Source organism: Saimiri boliviensis, chromosome 1 (assembly GCF_048565385.1).
Source record: "Saimiri boliviensis isolate mSaiBol1 chromosome 1, mSaiBol1.pri, whole genome shotgun sequence".
NCBI lineage: Eukaryota > Metazoa > Chordata > Mammalia > Primates > Cebidae > Saimiri > Saimiri boliviensis.
In genome coordinates this window covers 252,464,203-252,482,578 of record NC_133449.1, presented here as the reverse complement: position 1 = coordinate 252,482,578, position 18,376 = coordinate 252,464,203, and the positions used below count along the sequence as shown (strand labels likewise).

The 18,376-nt window shown below is 39.5% G+C and overlaps 1 protein-coding gene across 1 annotated transcript; it reads left to right on the top strand.

Moving 5' to 3' along the window:
• Window positions 1-2,140: 2,140 nt before the first annotated feature.
• GZMK (granzyme K) lies at window positions 2,141-12,696 on the top strand. The gene is made up of 5 exons (XM_003925860.2): window positions 2,141-2,271; window positions 2,635-2,782; window positions 8,231-8,381; window positions 9,164-9,433; window positions 11,896-12,696. Exons 1-5 carry the CDS (start codon window positions 2,208-2,210, stop codon window positions 12,055-12,057), a joined length of 795 nt encoding a protein of 264 aa, XP_003925909.1. The 5' UTR covers window positions 2,141-2,207; the 3' UTR covers window positions 12,058-12,696.
• Window positions 12,697-18,376: the final 5,680 nt, after the last annotated feature.

The window sequence follows — 18,376 nt, the reverse complement described above, 5'->3', positions numbered from 1 at the left end:
CCCATGTCTAATTGCACACAGTGCATATGGCTAAATCCTGTTTCCCTTCTGCACAGCCAGGTTGCCTCTCAGAGCAACTAAGACCCCAGGGGTTTCTCTGAAGAGTCAGGCATGTGGTCAGGCTGAAGGGATCATGAAGCCGGGAGCCAGCACATAAGAGTTTAGAGCCACCTGCTAGCTTAGTAATCTCAAGCAAGTTCCTGAGCTTCAGTTTCTTTATCCATAAAACAAGACTAATGACAGTCACATTCCTAGAAATACAACTGAAAATGTTTAGCAATTTGTACAACACTATGTGGACATTAATCTTTACTACTCAGAAATAAGCAGCTAAGAGATACTTGTAACCATTCCCATCTCCCCCCATCACCCGCCAACACACACACACACACACACACACACACACACACACACGGCTTTGTCCCTTAAAGTTTATTTCTGCCTTAGAGTTTGGATCACTTCTACCTGTCAAACACCAGCACACCATCTTCCTTATGACCTTGGCATCACTGGGAAGTAGCAGGGAGCTGACACCATCCTGTCTGCCTTCCACTGTGGAACAATGGCATAAAAGAGAGCCATCCAAGGCACATCAACGGTGACACAGATGACTTGAAAATTCACAGGGACATTTGAGTGAGAGTAACAAGTTTGGTTTATTAAGCTTGTGGCTTTTCTTAACCTGGCTCCTCTTTATCTCACCTTCTGCTCTCTCCAGCAGGAAGTCACTGCTCTGCATCGGTTTTGTTCATTCTGTTTAACATGTAGAAAGCTTTACTGTTGCCACATTCCTGTAAAAGGCTTTTTACAAAATTCTGTGTTCTAGCAGGGTACTCATTGACACACAAGTTAACACACAAGCAGGTCAGGCAGGTGATTTGGTCCAGGTCATAAGCCGTGTAGCCTTGAGCAAATTACTTAGCCTCTTTGAAGTTATTTCTTCCATTGTAACATAAATATAATAGTTGTCCTGGTTTCCTCAAAGACATAGACATGAAACCATAAATGATCATTAAAAAAAAATTTTGGAAATACCTTAAGGCATTTTACTTATATATACTTAAGTTATATTGTATAATATATAACATTATGTATTATTGTTCCTACTTTTTGTGTTAGAAAACAATTTGATAGGAGTCTCTTGCAACCTGCTGGGTGTAATAGCCCTGGATTTTAATTATCCTTTCTAAAACAAATGGAAGATAGAATGCATACATCTTAAAAGAAAGATCTGTTGATTTAATGCAAATTTTGACCAGTGTTTCTCGAAAGTGATGGGCATTCTGGTGCGTGACCTATTTGTATTCATTTTATATTTACACTGCTGATCAGCACCTGGCACAAACAGAATCTTGTAGAATCTCGAGTCTAATACCCCTTGTACCGAAGGCCTGGCAACGCACTGTTAGCTTTCCTGGGGAGAACGACAAAGTGCAGTCCTTTACTTTTAAAAGACATTATTATGAAGGCCCTGGAAAAATACATGGTCACTTTCAATTAAAAATGAGTAAAAGAGAGACTCTAAATCAAAAATTTGTGCCAACGTTCACCTTTAATAACATGAAATCTCACAAAAATGTAACTAAAATTTAACCAAGTTTGAGCAAATGTAGAGAAAAGGCATGAGTAGGGATGTTTGCTGCAAAACACGGTTTTCTCTGGATGGTGCTCAGGCTCTAGCTAAGCCACATTGTGAAGTAACCATGATCTGTGCAAGGTCCATGTCTCCCTTCATCATAAATCTATGTCCAAATGAAAAAGAGAGAAGAATGAAATATGATAGGTACCATTTTGTGCCAGGAAAAATAGTAAATATTGCTTTAGAGCAATGCACACCTTTGAACTCTGTCTACAACTGCATTACATTCTTCTGGTATGGATATTTTTAATTTATAAATGTTATATATGGAGTATAAATTTCATTTATACCACACAAACTCTGATACAGATATAAGAGACGGTATCTCCAGATGTGAGTTTGCTATGTCGTACATACCTCTCTCAAAAAAGAGCTAAAAGCACACGACTTAAAGTCCTCAAACTGATACATACAGTTTACACTTAGATGTGAGAAAAATCTTAACCTCTAGAGCACTTGTGGTTAGAAAGTCAAAACTCGTAAGAACAAAATTCAGTCTTCAGAATCTTCTTCCTTCATCATAGGATCAGAGCGTTTCATCTGGCCTTCTTAAATCTAAGTCTTTAAAATGACTATGTTTTCTTCTTCCTCTCTGTTTTTCCTAATAGTTGGAGCTTATATGACTTCTGAGTGTAAGTATCTCCTATATCTACATGTAAACATTAAATGACTTTCTAATGACTGTAGTGTTATATTATAGATAAAAATTATTTTTGCAATCCTATAAGTATCTCCTATATCTACATGTAAATATTAAAATGACTTTCTACTGACTATATTGTTACATTATAGATGGAAATTATTTTCACAGTCATTTCTATCTTTCTGAACTGTAATGCACTATACAAATTTTTCATCAGTAAAATTATTGTAACTCTTAGGTAGCGTTGTTGTTTTTTAAGCTTTGAAAATAATACAGCGACTGTCAGTGGAAGAATTACATGAAGCAGTTTGTTTAGATCTTTTGTGTGATATCCTTTTATCTACTTTTGTAGGTTTCAACATGGAAATTATTGGAGGAAAAGAAGTGTCGCCTCATTCCAGGCCATTTATGGCCTCCATCCAGTATGGCGGACATCACATTTGTGGAGGTGTTCTGATTGATCCGCAGTGGGTGCTGACAGCAGCCCACTGCCACTACCGGTGAGTCTTCCATACTTTTCCAGGCACGTGTTTTTCCCGCAAGTTATTATAGCTAGAAGAGAAGCTTACCTCTCCTGAGCGAGAATTTGATCAACTCTTAGCTTCTGTGGTCATTACCAACCGGTGGGGTTTATTTACCTTCTTCCACATCCACGCTTTCTGGCCTGGGTTTTCCTTTTCAGAGAGATCTGGGCTGCTTTTCCCAGGCAAGACATTAGACAAATTCAAGTTCTCTGCATATGCCAGGGAACACAGCAACAGTAATACTTGAAGCAGCAGTGCTCTTGATCTTGTTAGATGACACCGCTCAAGAGGAAATCAGACAACCTGACCTTGCTCTGTTCTCTTAGCTTCCCCATTTTGCAAAGGGATAATAATCATATCACACCTGCTTCACGGGGTTTGAGAGTTAAATAGTATCTATTTCAGTATTTTAGCATGCTTGGCACATTTAGGAAGCATAAAAAGCTGCAGCTTTGATCATTAGTATTGTATGTATGAGAAGCCTACTTTGCCACTCCTAACAGTAACTGCTCACCCCTCACAACTTTCCTAGGTGGAAACAAACAAGTTATCGATCACTTCTAAAAAGAGAAAGAGAGAGCTATTTTGGGGGATACTTAGAATGAAAGCTTTTCTGGAGACGAAGAAAAACCTCCCGAAGTCCCTTTCAGCCTAGGATTCTCTAACATCAGCTAATAAAGCACAAAACCCCTCTTGGGATGCTGTATTCATCACAAAAGGAAATGCCAGTAGAAAACTGATGTGATATTTGTTGTTTTGTTTGTTTGCTTGGGTTTTTTGGTTTTGTTTTTTGTTTGTATGTATGTTTCCTTATGTCTCTTGTCTAATAAGCTGAGATGGAGGTTTCTCCCTTTCACTTAAAGATCTATCTTAGCTGTAATGGTTTGCTCTCTAGGTGTTGTCTATATTTAAACAGAACAACTGAATTGATTTACTTCTCCATGTTTTGGAGGTTTTGTGTGATTGCCCCATTTAAATGGAACTGTTGGATCACAAATTAAAAGTTTTGAAGCCTGCAGACAGGGAGATCTTCTGCTATCTCTAAATAGCAAGCCACTTATTTCCAATTTAATATGGTTACTTCATTTACATGGGGTTCTTGCCCTCATAGAAATCATACTCTCATCCCCATCATTTCTCTCTTCTCCAGAGCACTTGGCCCCGCGAGACCAGAGAGGCAGAGTGGGGAACTGCCAATAAATGTTCATTTGATGCAAAATATGCATATCTTGAAATATACTCGTGATATACATTCAAATGGTCTATAACCTCCCCAGACACAGAGCTTGACTTCTAAATGTTCAGTAAATGCTAGATAGAAGAAAATACGTTAAAAGATCTTTCTTTCTTTTTGTTTTTTTGTTTTGTTTTGTTTTGTTATTGTTGTTGTTTTGCTAAGCCTGAAACATGACGTATGAAAAAGTACTTCACTAGCCATAAAGTGTTATAGGAAGTTAAATAATATTACTAAGTTGAATTTTAAATTTTGTCAAGTGGATTTAACTCAGAAGTTGATTCCCAAATTGGGGAAAGAAATTATAAAAAAAGACTAGAGAGAGGTCTTGGAGGTTTTTTGCCCTTAAAACAAACTATTGCTAAATATCATTTTTAATGGCTGGAGTATAAAGAACTCCAAAATATGTAGATCAAATTTCCGCTACAGGACACTTGGGCGTAAAAAGTAGGCAGATCGGTGGTTGGAAAAATATTAATCTTTATGAAATTCAAAATATTTGCGAAATAGCTCAATGGTGGCTCCCCACAAATGTACTCCCCAGCATCCTGTGGGAATAGTTTGCCCCAAGCCTCTCTCTCAGCAAAATTGTCAAGTGGGCCAAACCTGGGAGTGCTCCTCCTCACCAGCCATCCACAGGGTTCCTCCCTCAGTATCCCGGCCCCTTTGTTAGTTACCATTCAAATATAAAAGGAAACTGGTAAAAATGTCTTGTACAAACTTATTTTCAGCATTTTTTACTTACCAGAGGCCAAACTCTCACCAGCTGTTCTTCCCTATCCTCCTGAGTCTCCCCCAGTGCCCTCCTCACAGAGCACTTCCCCCTGCCCCAACCTGCCTAGCGAGTTTGTTAGATGGAACCTTCCACAGCTCTTCCACATGGCCTCATTCCATCTCAAAGACTCAAGGCTCCTGGAGAAAAATGATTCAACATTTAGGCTCTAGATTCAAGCCAACTGAGCTTTAATCCTGCCCAGATTTGCCTCCTGGAGGCAAACTTCCTCAAGTTTATTCATATACCTGAACCTCAATTTCTTCATCTATAAAATGGGGATTGTCATAATACCTATCTCACCGTGCTGCTGTGAGGTTTAAATGAGGGAAGCTATATAAAATGCTTAACATAGAACATAAAGAACTTAATAGATGTTATCAAGTATTGTTATATGATTATCTGTGCCTTCCATGGTAATAACTGAGAAACTAATCTGATGTTGATGAGATAAGACTGGGAAACACTCCTGTCTGACAGCCAAGTTCTTCTCCCTCTTTCTTAGGCAAGAGAAATCTCCAAGACATAGGGACCCTGCCTTTGCTGCCAGATCTCAAGGGGTGGGTCTAAGCAGAAGCACTGCTGAGCATACAGGCAGGCTGGCAGAGAAAAAAAGAGGCTTGAAGGGGGTTGGCATGGGACTCAAAGAGGGGTTGAGGAAGGAACACTGGACTGGGAATCACCAAAAGCCAAATTTATGTCCTGATTCCCCTATTTTGAGGCATGTCACCTTGGACCAGTCAAAGAACAACCTTTTACTAGTAAGGAATATACAGCCTGAGAAAAGTTGTCATTAGGCTCAATCGAAGCAATGTTTACAGATGTCTTCAGCAGACCTACTATAAGCCACACTGTAGTTCTGCTCTGTATGTGGTTCTTTTTCAGTTAAGTTCAGGGTGGGACTCAGGAAACCACACTTTACACCAACACCTCCAGGTGATTCTGAAGCAAGTCTGAAGACTGCACGTGGGGAAACATTGTGTTGTGCAGTTGAAAGACAGGGTATTATTACTTCTCCTCTGTGTGAATTCAGACTTCAGTTTAGCTAAGGAGGTGGGATCCCAGAACTCAAGTAATTCCAGGTATCCTGTGGGCAAAAAGTTTGAACTCAGTAGCGCAGATTACAGTTGAAGAGTATCTAGAAATTGAAAGTCCAGTGGTCTGCTTGGGTTGTTTTTGGTCTTAACATGTCCCAGTGGAGACAAAAATAACCAAAACATTTCAAAGGCAATAACTAGCCAAGGAAATTAGTAAAAGATGAAAGAAATCCAGACATTTTTCCAGCACCCTTCCCTTAGTGAAAATCCACTCTCCACACCTTGTATTTGTACCTTGCAGCCTTCTTTGTGTGAGTTGTCTATGCATGTGCCCACCTTACTGTTAGAACATTCATCCCGGAGATTTTATATCATCCTTCTCCTACCAAGTTTTGGGTTTAGTGGGTATGTTGAATTTGAATCCAAATCAATCCTAGGGAATCTGATCCACATCCTATGAGAAATTTCAACCCCATCCTGATTTTGCAATAGGCAAACTTTTCAACAAATAGAGCTGGAATTCCCAAAATAAATCAAAATAAACTCTTTTGGTGGAAAGCAAATGACCAAAAAGTGGTCATTCCAGGCAGTCACGGCTCTGCCATAAGCAAACCCACCCCACCACAGGCATTTGCTCATTTTCCAAATCTGAAACAATCATGTCTTCCTTTTTACATGTTTCTGGGCTCTTTATAACTTTTATTGATCTTTATTAAACTACATGCATGAGTATGTGTGTTTTTACTGCAATCTGCTTTGGTAGCTTTTTCAAGTAGCAAAGAAATAGTTACGCATAGACAAATAAACACAATTAAAAGATCTGAGGTGGCTTTCATAAAGACAGACACTGCAATGGGATATACATGTAGTATACAAACGGCTCTACAGTACTGCCAAAATCTCAAAAAATATTTTTCTACTTTATCACTGCTGTAAATGTATCCAACAAAGAGTAAATCAGATCAATTGTGGCACTATTGAAACAATGGTACTAGAACTGCGTATGACCACAGATTTAAAAAACAAACCAGGCCAGGCACAGTGGCTCACACCTGTAATCCCAGCACTTTGGGAGGCTGAGGCTGGTGGATTACCTGAGGTCAGGAGTTCGAGACCAGTCTGGCCAACATGGCAAAATCCCATCTCTACTAAAAAGACAAAAATTAGCCAGATGTGGTGGCACACGCCTATAGTCCCAGCTACTCAGGAGGCTGAAGCAGGAGAATCACTTGAACCCGGGAGACAGTAGTTTCAGTGAGGCTGAATTTGCACCACTGCACTCCAATCTGGGCAACAGAGCAAGACTCCATCTCAAAAAAATAAATAAATAAAGTTAAAAAAAAAAGCTAAAAAACAAACCTGTTTCTTCACCTGATTCACCAGTTCGTACCCTCAAAATCTCCCCGTTGGAATAGCTACTAACCTTAAAGTGTCTTCCATTTCAAATTAGCACTATTTCCTCACAGTTTGAGGAAAGTTTTCCTTTCTTGTCCATATCTTCATTCTAATTGAGGGACAGGATACATGTGGATGAGCTAGTGTAGGGTGGGGGTCTTAAATTTTTTTTATTTTTATTTATAGTTTTAGAGATGGGTCTTGTATCACCACTGCATAATCACAGCTCACTTTAGCCTCCAACTCCTGGGCTCAAGTAATCCTCCTGCTTCAGCCTCTCAAACAGTTGGGACTATAGGCATTCACCATGGTGGGGGTCTCACTGTGTTACCCAGGCTGGTCTCAAATTCCTGGCCTCAAATGATCCTCCCACCTCGGTCTCCCAAGTTGCTGGGGTTACAGGTGTGAGCCACCACACCTGGTTACCTTAATTGTTGAAACACTTAATGTTGGGAAGATAAAAAAGTTCTGGGGTTCTGGAGATGATAGTGGTGGACGAACAACAATATACATGTCCTTCATACCACCAAACGGTACATTTAAGAATGGTTAAAATGGTAAATGTTGTTATATATGTTTTAGCACAATAAAAAATGTTAATTGTAATTGGTGTAAATCTCAAACTACAAACTCAAGAAATATAATTTCCTTTATTTTAACATAAATGAACACAATTTTGTTTTACACTTGATCTAAGTCAAGTAAGATTTTCCTCCTTTTTCTTCCCCCAGTTGGATACAAGTTCTGATATTCTTTTGCAATGCCAGGGAATTGGTTTGGGGTGGGATTAAGGACAAGTCATTTGGCCCTTAATATCAAGTCATGCTGGAGTCCACTGAGACCTCCGTCACTCTACCGAATCGTAAGCAGGTTACCTTGGAGATAACCCTTGTTTCTCTATGTATATAACCCTCTCCACCATCTCTACTCCCCACTGGGGGATTTGGGAATCATTCTGCTGCTTTCATGCTCTTTGCTTTTTTTAGGTTTGCCAAAGGCCAGTCTCCCACTGTGGTTTTAGGCGCACACTCTCTCTCAAAGAATGAGGTCTCCAAACAAACATTTAAGATTAAAAAATTCATACCATTCTCAAGATTTACATCAAATCTTCCATCGAATGATATCATGCTGGTTAAGGTAGGTAGTAGTGTTGCCTTCCTTCAATTTTGTCAACACTTTTATACAGGATCCTCAATTAGTTAAGTCACCCACACAAAAGCACTTTGTTAGCACCCTCCCCATGTTTGAGGTGATTCCGATATATTTTATAAGGGCCCATGTTACTCCTTATACTGCCTTGAAAGAAACAAGAATTTATCACAAATGCACCAAGGCTGTGTTTATACAAGGAAAAGCCACTCTGATGCTCACATATGTAGGAGGGGAACATCTTCACAGCCCCAAGGATCCACACTGAAAGCTTTTTCTCCCAAATGCTTTTCTCATTAGCAAGTAAAAAATACTACAGTTGTTTATACAACAGAGCCAACCAACTGACTTCAGGGGTTCAGCAGTGAGTTACAACTTAGTCTAGACCGCACTTAGTCTAGTCCAAACTTAGTCTAGACCATACTCAAGGGTCTTATCCAGCAGGAAGCAGCCCAGCCCTCAGAGTCATGACCTATGGATGTTATTCCACACAAAAACCATCCAATACAGGGCAAAGGCCAGTTTGCTCGAGACTGGACAAAATTCCTGCTCTCTATAAGCTTCCTCCCCAAGCCTCAGTGAGCTCCTTGGGGATTAAAGAGCACAGTCAGAAAAGCAACAACCACAAATGCAGCTGCAGGCCACCATCAAAGTAGATTCCAGGACAGGGACGCCCGCCTAAGACAGAGGGACCACACATACAACGCACAGGCCAGCACCAGAATACTACTGGGAAAGAATGATAATTCAGTCTTTTTTCAATCTGTCAGCTTCAAACAGCCGCAGAACTCAACAAGCATGTCCAGCTGCTACACCCAAGCTCCAAAACCGCTCTTAGATCTGGAACCAAATGCCAGGTTACTGGCTGGGGAGCCACCGACCCAGAATTATTACTCCCTTCTGACACCCTGCAAGAAGTCACTGTTACTGTCTTAAGTCGAAAACTTTGCAACAGCAAAAATTATTACGACCACGACCCTTATATCACCCAAGACATGGTCTGTGCAGGAGATGCCAAAGGCCAGAAGGACTCCTGTAAGGTAAGCATCTCTCTTTGAAACAGGCATCTCGGAGCCCTGTACAGCAGCCAAGTCTTTATTGCTCACCGACAATGAGGAGGAAGGAGGGACATAGAGAAAACAAAACCACAATTCGAAAAACTTTCTCTCCTGCACAGCATTCTTTTTCATCTACCCATGTGAATGAAGTGTAAAAACTTCCCCAGTGCTTCATAAGCACCCACTAAATGTTTGTTAATCAGGATAATAGACTAGATCTGACAACTTTTACAGGATTCCTATGAGAGGTGTTATCCTCCTTAGAAAGTCTATCAACAGGCCGGGCACAGTGGCTCATGCTTGTAATCTCATCACTTTGGGAGGCAGAGGCGGGTGGATCACAAGGTCAGCAGTTCGAGACCAACTTGGTCAATATGGTAAAACCCCATCTCTACTAAAAAAAAAAATACAAAAATTAGCAGGGCACGGTGGCATGCACCTGTAGTCCCAGCTACTCAGGAGGCTGAGGCAGGAGATTCGCTTGAACCAGGAGGTGGAGGTTGCAGTGAGCCGAGATTGCACCACTGTACTCCAGCCTGGGTGACAGAGTGAGACTCCATCTCAAAAAAAAAAGAAAGAAAGAAAGAAAGAAAGTCTACCAACCCTGAAGTCACTAGTGGTGATTAGAAAATAACTTATTTAAAGAACCACCTTGCAGATTAATCAATAAGGTCTCACAAGACTTAAATGCAAAAAGCTCAATTATACAGTATATGTTTCATAAGTAATATTGACTGACTGTCTTTGTCTGTCAATATAAACTACTATAACAAACTACCATAAACTTGGTGGCTTATGAATAACAGAACTTTATTCCATTCAAGATCAAGATCAAGGCAACAGAAGATTTGGTGTCTGGGGAGGGCCTACTTTCTGGTTCATAAACAGCTTCTGTTTACTCTAACCTCATATGATGGATGGGGTGAGCGGTCTGTCTTAGGCCTCTTTAATAAGGGAACTAATCTCATTCATGAAACCTTTACCTCCATGACCTAATCACCTCCCAAAGGCCCTACCTCCTAATACCATCACCTTGGGAGTGAGGATTGCAACATATGAATTTGGAGGAATCAAACATTTAGACCATAACGCTGACTGACAAAAAGGAACAAATGGCCGGGCATGGTAGCTCACACCTGTAATCCCGGCACTTTGGCAGGCAAAAGTGGGTGGATCCCTTGAACTCACGAGTTCAACACCAGCCTGGGCAACATGGTGAAAACATGTCTCTTAAAAAAATACAAAAATTAACCAGGCATGGTGGCGCATGCCTGTAGTCCCACCTACTCAGGAGGCTGAGGTGGGAGGATCAACTGAACCTAGGAGGTTGAGGCTGTAGTGAGCAGAGATCTTGCCACTGCATTCTAGCCTGGGTGACAAAGTGAAACCCTGTCTTAAAAAAAAAAAAAAGGAACAAGAGTCATTATTTTTTTCAAAATCTTTTGTTTATTGAGATGACAAGGAAAAAAATAGGTGTTCACATTTATATGGACTATACTAATATGTAGCACAAATGAATTACTAGTTTTTAAAAAAATTAGAATATAGAATTCATCTCATACTATATTAAGTATTAATAGGGGAGAGGATATGATGACTTCAAATGTCTTGTGCATCTGCAGTACCCAAGACCATCTCCCTCCTAAACATCTGTTAACACGGCTGACCAGCGTACAAGGCATTGTAGTTTGCAGTGTGAACATCAGCACAGAGAAAGGCTGGTCTTCAAGTGTAAAAGCCAGCTCTTCATCAGAAGGCCATGCCATCCCCTCTATAGCTCTTTAACTTCACTTGATAGGATTTAGTTACATGATTTGCTGTTAGAGTGAGGCTTCAAAAATCAATTCATTCACTAAGTATTTACTAAGTATGGTACATACACAAATACATAGCACTAGGTCCAACCATGTGAGGATGCAAAAAAAAGAAAAGAGAAGAAAAGGGTAACAGAGAACGTAGAATTCCTGCCATCAAGACATTTACTACAATGCATTGCTATTTTCTGCTAGTCTCAATAGCAACCTGATTTTAGGTCTATGAGCATCAAAATGAAATATGCAATTTTAAAAGATTATTTTATTTCAGTAGATTATTTAAAACTTTATGTATTCTTTAATAAATAAAAGTCAATAGTCGTTGACTCCCAGAGGAATGTAGACTAGATAGGGACAAAACAGAGACATAGACACAGACACAGAGACAGAGGCAGAAGCCTGGTCGTAGACAGAGACGTAAACAGAGAATCAGGTGGGCAGAAACATAGACCTCAACAGACAGACACATGGAGAAGCCACACCGGGTAAGAGACAGTGTCAGACACTCTTCAAGACATAAAGAAAGCAAGGACCCAGATAAGAATCATTTGAGCAATCCACAGCTGGTGGTTTAAAAAAAAAATTCTCAACAGCTTCTCACCACGTATTTGTCCTTTTTCTTCTTTCCAGGGTGACTCAGGGGGCCCACTGATCTGTAAAGGTGTCTTCCACGCCATAGTCTCTGGAGGTGATCAATGCGGTGTTGCCAAGAAGCCTGGAATCTACACCCTCTTGACCAAGAAATACCAGAATTGGATCAAAAGCAACCTTGCCCCTTCTCATGCAAATTAAGTCACAAATGATTTTCTTGGATGCACTTGCTTCTTTTTTCCTAATATGCTCGCAGGTTGTAGTTTGATGTAAATAAAGCAGAGCACAGATGAGGTCCATTTTTGCACCTGTATTTTATTAAGCAATCAAGTTCTTTCTCATTTGTATCACTCATGTATTTTTCTACCTTGCTGGTTGGATTTTAAATAAAATTCAGAAGACTGTTTGTCTTTTATCATGTGAAGTAGTATCTGTCCCCATTCTACCCACACTCCCCACAGGGCAATAGGGTCACTGAATAAAACAGTAACAGTACTACTTTCAACCGGGTTTATGCTGTGACTTCTGTTGGATCATCCTAAATGGTTGAGTTGTTTTCTTTTCATTGTTGTAAGAACAATTTAACATGAGATAGGCCCTTTCAACAAATGTTTAAGGGTAAGATATAGTGTTGTTAACTATGGGCCTGATCTTGCAGTGCAGATCTCTAGAACTGCTTTATCTTGTATAACTGAAACTTTACACCAGTTGAATAGCAGCTCCTTATTTCCCCACCACCCCCAGTCCCTAGCAACCCCATTCTACTCTAAGCTTCTGTGAGTTTGTGTTTTTTAAATAGAAATTATAAATATCCCAATTCAAGAAAGTAGCTTATACAAATATTTGGAAAGTATTTCTTACTAATATATGTCGCATTTTGTTCCAGAAAGGATTTAAAGCAATGTACAAAAATGCCTGCAATAAAACAAAATGCAGAATTAAAAATAAATTGATGAAGGTATTGAGACAAAGGGGAAATGAGAGTAAGAAAGAGAAAACGAAGGCCGGAAAGGTCACATGGTACTGATGGTGCCACAGGTTTCTCTATATGCATTTGTTAGAAGGATTCACATTTGGCTGTATGCTTTCGCCAATGCAAGAAAGAGCAACACAATCCGTTATATGAATTACAGTATCCAGGAAATAAAAATAGATTGTTTGTCCAGAAGTAGCACCCCTGGTGCTGGAACTAAAACTAGAGAGAACTTTTCTCCATGGTCCTCGTAAGAAGGATACTGTGCCTTTTTTCCCATATCCCCACCAACTGCATTAGAACCACCTAAGATTATTTGTACTCTAGGTTGCCTTGACCTCTTGCCTAGAAATTCAGATTGAATAGGCTTGGGGTGGGCCTGAAAATATGCATTTTTTCAGAGCAACTCAGTTGATACTAATAAATGGGCAAATCTGAAAGCCACTGATAATGAACATCCTCAGTAACTTCTTATAATAAAGACAACAAATGATGTCAAGGGATTGTAATAAATCTTTCAGTGTGAACCGATGGCTTCAGACCAAAGTGCAATTCAGTATGACCACTGGAGGATCTCAGCTGTCTTGGACTGTGGTCATCCAGTGATTAGAGAAGTAAAAATTTCTAATTTGGGTGGAGGAGCGTGGTGGGAGATTGGTGGGGGATGGCTTCAACAGTCAGAAGCCAAAAGATTAATCTCAGCCACTATATTTAATTTGGGTTTTGGGGGATAATTAGTTCTCATTTCCAGGAAAAATCATCAAGTTATCTTACATGCATATAGAAATAGATGCTTTTGGTTGTTTGTTTATTTGCTTATCTTTTGTCATGGTTCTTAGAAACCATCACTACCCTATGCTATGAATACTTAGAGAAATGAAAGCACTGGGTCAAAAAAAAGTTAGGTTTAACTAAAATTATTCAGAGTAATAATTTTAAAATTATTGAGAAAATAGTAAAAAGAAGGTTCTTTAAATATCTCATCTTAAACATTTTGATTTATTAAAAATATACTGATTATGAAATCCCAGACTATATTTTACAACAAAAGAAAAGGAAAAAGTTAAAGATTCTCTGGACTTACCATTAAAAAATAGTCCTGTGTCTATTTTCTCTAAATTTTAAATCCATGAAACATATCATTATAAATCTTTTTTAACCAAAACGACTATTGCCATTGCCCCTAATTCCAGCTGATGAGTTATCCTGAAAAGTTGTCCCTAAAACTTGAGAGCTGTATTTTGATTTTAGATTCCCTGCTGTTAATATCCATTAGTCAAACCTGATCAGGTTGCCAGAGAAGGTTCTTTCGACAGTTGTGGCAGACGCGGTAATTTTGAAATTGAAAGATAAATTGTTTATTTTGAAAAGCAGCTAAAGATAGAGCCCGCAACTGAAATGCATTCCTCATCCTTCAGGGAAGTAGTATTTTGTTAAATGTACCCATATCTCCAAAGCATACCCTAAAAGACCATAGTATTTTATTCGGAAACTTCTGTTTTTAAGGAGTTTTATCTATGGCCTCAAAATGAAGTTGAAAGTCAAATTGAAGCAAATACCCAGATGTTAAAACTGCTCAAAGGTTTTAGAGCAAAGCGGTTTGCTGTTGTCATTCTAATCACTCCACTTTCTCCGTTCCTTGTGGTTGCGGACAGAGTATATTGGCCTTTCCCACAGATGTAAAAGAAGTCTTTATGCTTTATTTCATGTCCACCCTGTTACAATAGAAAGTGACGGCACTAAGTCCAGATATAATCCATGAAATACATCAGTATTGATTCAAATAAGCAATTAAACCAGTCTAGAACCAGATAACAGAACTGGTCCTGCCTTCTGACTCTCTTAGTTCTTGTACGTATTAAATCTCAACTTAGTCTAAAATGATATGAAAAGCAGTGCTTCAAGCTTGGTTGTTTTTAGAAAACTATCTGATTAGAGGAAGGCGCTGTTGGTCAATCAAGGAAGCACTTCCTTTTTTACTAAGCTCTTAATTTGGGAAAGAAACACTGCTGTGGACTGAATCATGCCTGCTCCAAATTCCTATGTTGAAGGCCTAACCCTCAGTGTGACTGTGTTTGGTGATGGGGCCTATAAGGAGGTAAAGAAGGTACAATAAGCTCATAAGGCAGGACCCTGCTCCAATGAGATCGGTGTCTTTACAAGAAAAGAACTAGAGAGCTCAATCTCTCCCTCTCTCGGCTACGTGAGGACACAATGAAACGGTGGCCATCTATAAGCCAGGAAGTGGGCCCTCCCCAGAAAATGAATTGGTCACACCATGATCTCAGACTTCCCAGCCTCTGGAATCATGAGAAATAAATTGCTATTGTTTAAGCCGCTTAATCTGCAGTATTTTGTTATAGCATCCCAAGTTGACTAAGCCAAACACATCTGTGGTGAGAGAGAAAGGACACTGAGTGCAACTTGCTCATGGGCAGTACACCTGAGGTCTCAAAAGCCCTGCAATTTCACAAGATTACTGAGACATGCCTGAAAAGCTACTTGTATGTGGTCTGATGAGTTATTTGAGGACCAAGTGCATCCCGGCTGAATGGTTGGGCTTCTGTCTTAACTGATTCAGCGCCGGTTTCACGCTTTCACGCGCTGACTTCCTGTTGATTTCTCCAGTCTTTTTGCTGAGTCATATCAGTCAACTCTAGACTGACAAAATGTCCTCATCACTTTTATGTTCTACCATGAAAGGATCACATTCTTTTTCTGGCTTTAGCCATAAATGTCTGTGTGACAGCCTATTAGTCAGCATATGGGTTTACACCGAGGCTTTCCCTGAGAACTTACAAATAGGTTGAATAAAATTGCTCTCTGAGAGTTAATATTTAAACTCCATACATATTAGGTCAGAGCAGAGATACATAAAATCACTCTGAAGAGACATGGGACGTTCCCAAGCCTGCAAAACTACCTGTAATGTGCTTGAAATTTAGAGACTGCCAGTTTGCTACTCAGTCATTTTCTCTTTTTCTCTGGCATCAAAACTCAAATATTATTTAGTACCACAAATGTGCACAGCCCAAACATGGCATTTTCTAGCCTCTCTCTTTGCCAGTAGTGGTCAGTGAGAAAGAGGAAGTTCCTGTAAAGTGAGCTGACTCAGCTGGAAGGAGTGCCCTTGTCCCCTTCTTCCTTCCTACTGCCTGGATTGTAGCTATGATGGCTAGAGATCCAACAATAATGTTGAACCATGAGGCAAACTTAAATAGAAGCCAAGTGGTAGTGACAGTGAAATAGAAAGAAGCAGCCGATGACCAAGGAGCCTCCATGCCAATGCTGTACTTTTTCTTTGACGTAAAATAAAAATTAAAATTAAAAATATTTAATCCACTATTATTTGAAGCTTTCTGTTGCTTTCAATATTAAAGTTGGAAACCTAAAACTCCTATCCCTGATATATGTTGCAAAAAAAATGACAAGCCATATGCCTTTATCCCCTTATACTCAGACCCTCTCAAATCTTAAATGGCTTTAGCTTTCCACCTTCCCCAAATCAAGAATTGATTCAGAAAAAGTAATATTTAAATGTTATAATCAATAAACCATTTCCCCCTTGCTGCTCCACTATAGCTTACTATGGAGAAAATTCCCTGGTCTACTTGACAAGCCATTTTTATCTTAACCACATACTGCTGTAGGGCAAACATTTTTTCCTATTATAAAAATAATACGTAGCACTCAGCAGTCTTTAACACTCTATACTCCATCTGTGTATATTTTGTAAATGGATCTTGTAGAAATGTTTTTAGAAAAGTTGCCATGAAAATAATGTTTTCTGGCATTTCAGGTTATCGTTTGTTTTATTATTTCACAATCATTTGAAGTAATATAGCACTTTTTCCAATCAAACCACAAAAGCAACTCCATTGGAAGACAATTGGGTACAGTAATATCCTGAATATTAACAGTGTTTTAGAAAATCAAAGCAGTCCCACATGTGGTCAGTCAACAGCATATGGGATGGCCATGTTAACAACCAATCCAAATAGACTCCAGAATCCCCACCATTTAGCATCTAGAGAGAGAGATTTATTCATTTATTCATTCACTCACTCACTCAACAAATACATCGAGCACTTCTGTTTGCCAGACACTAAGCAAGTCACTGGAGCAAGAGGAAAAGATACAATTCCTGCCCTGCAAGAACTCATACTCTAGACATGTCCATGTTTACATGCAAATAAGCATAGATATGTAAATATACTATGCTCCAAAGTTAGTTACAATGGAGACATGAACAAACATTGTTATAATACAGATATGCACATGAGACAGAAAACCGACTTACTTCAGGTGTAAGTCATTCAGAATTCCTGGGGAACAAATTATTTGCCTACCAGGCTAGGCCTACACAGAGGAGACCTGATTCAAAAATTTCCAAAGGTAAAGAGAGAGAAAGATCTAGATCACCAGATTCGTACAACCCCCTCCAACAAGATAAAAGGAAATACAAGCAATTGCTATCGTAAAACCGTATCAACAAAGATGAGCACATTTATTCCTTTTAAGAACCCAGCTCTCTCCCATACCTCTGATGTCTTCCATAGAGACACCCAAGGCAAAACATGACCAGCAGAGATGTCTCAGAAGGAACTGTTCCATTTCCCTCAGCAATAGATGGATGATTCAGCTTTCTCCATGAATCAAGAATAATTATTGCCGGGTGCAGTGACTCACGCCTGTAATCCCAGCACTTTGGGAGGCTGAGACAGGCAGATCACCTGAGGTCAGGAGTTTGAGACCAGCCTCACCAATATGGAGAAACCCTTTCTTTACTAAAAATGCGAAAATTAGCCAGGCATGCTGGCGCATGCCTGTAGTCCCAGCTACTGAGGAGGCTGAAGCACAAGAATTGCTTGAACCCGGGAGGCAAAGGTATAAGTGAGCCAAACTCACACCACTGCACTCCAGCCTGGGCCACAGGGTGAGCTTCTGTCTCAGAAAAAGAATCGTTATTCATCTGACCTTTTAGAAGCTTTGGAGAATCTGAAGAATTTATGAACTCCACAAATCACGGAAACTCTAAAACATTCTATCCCAAACTTTCCCTTACTTGCCACCTCTGTTTGCTTAATTTTTTTTTTTTTCAAATAAAGACAACTCAGCAACATTAAAACGGAAGTGGGCTGATGTATTGATTTCCATGAACTGCCGTCTTGCCTTACTATACTGGAGAACTGGTGCTGGAGAGTTTCCTACCTCATAGTGTGATCAAACCACAGTAATCTGCACAGACTAGAGCCTCTGTTCTCCATCCAAGTGCTCTCACTGTTAAATCTGTGTAATTACGAGTATTACACTTCAAATTAACCATTTGAGATTTAATTAGTAAAACATACTTCACAAAACATTTTAGGCTGGTCTGAGTGCAATGTTGTTTACAACTAATTGACCACAATCAGTTATGGATTTCTTTGCTCCTCCTCTGCTCCCATTGCTTCACTTGACTAGCCTTTAAAAAAAATTTTTTTTAGATAGAAATAGTATAATCACAGAAATGCTTCTAGAATTTATGTTGTAGAATTCACTGTGCTA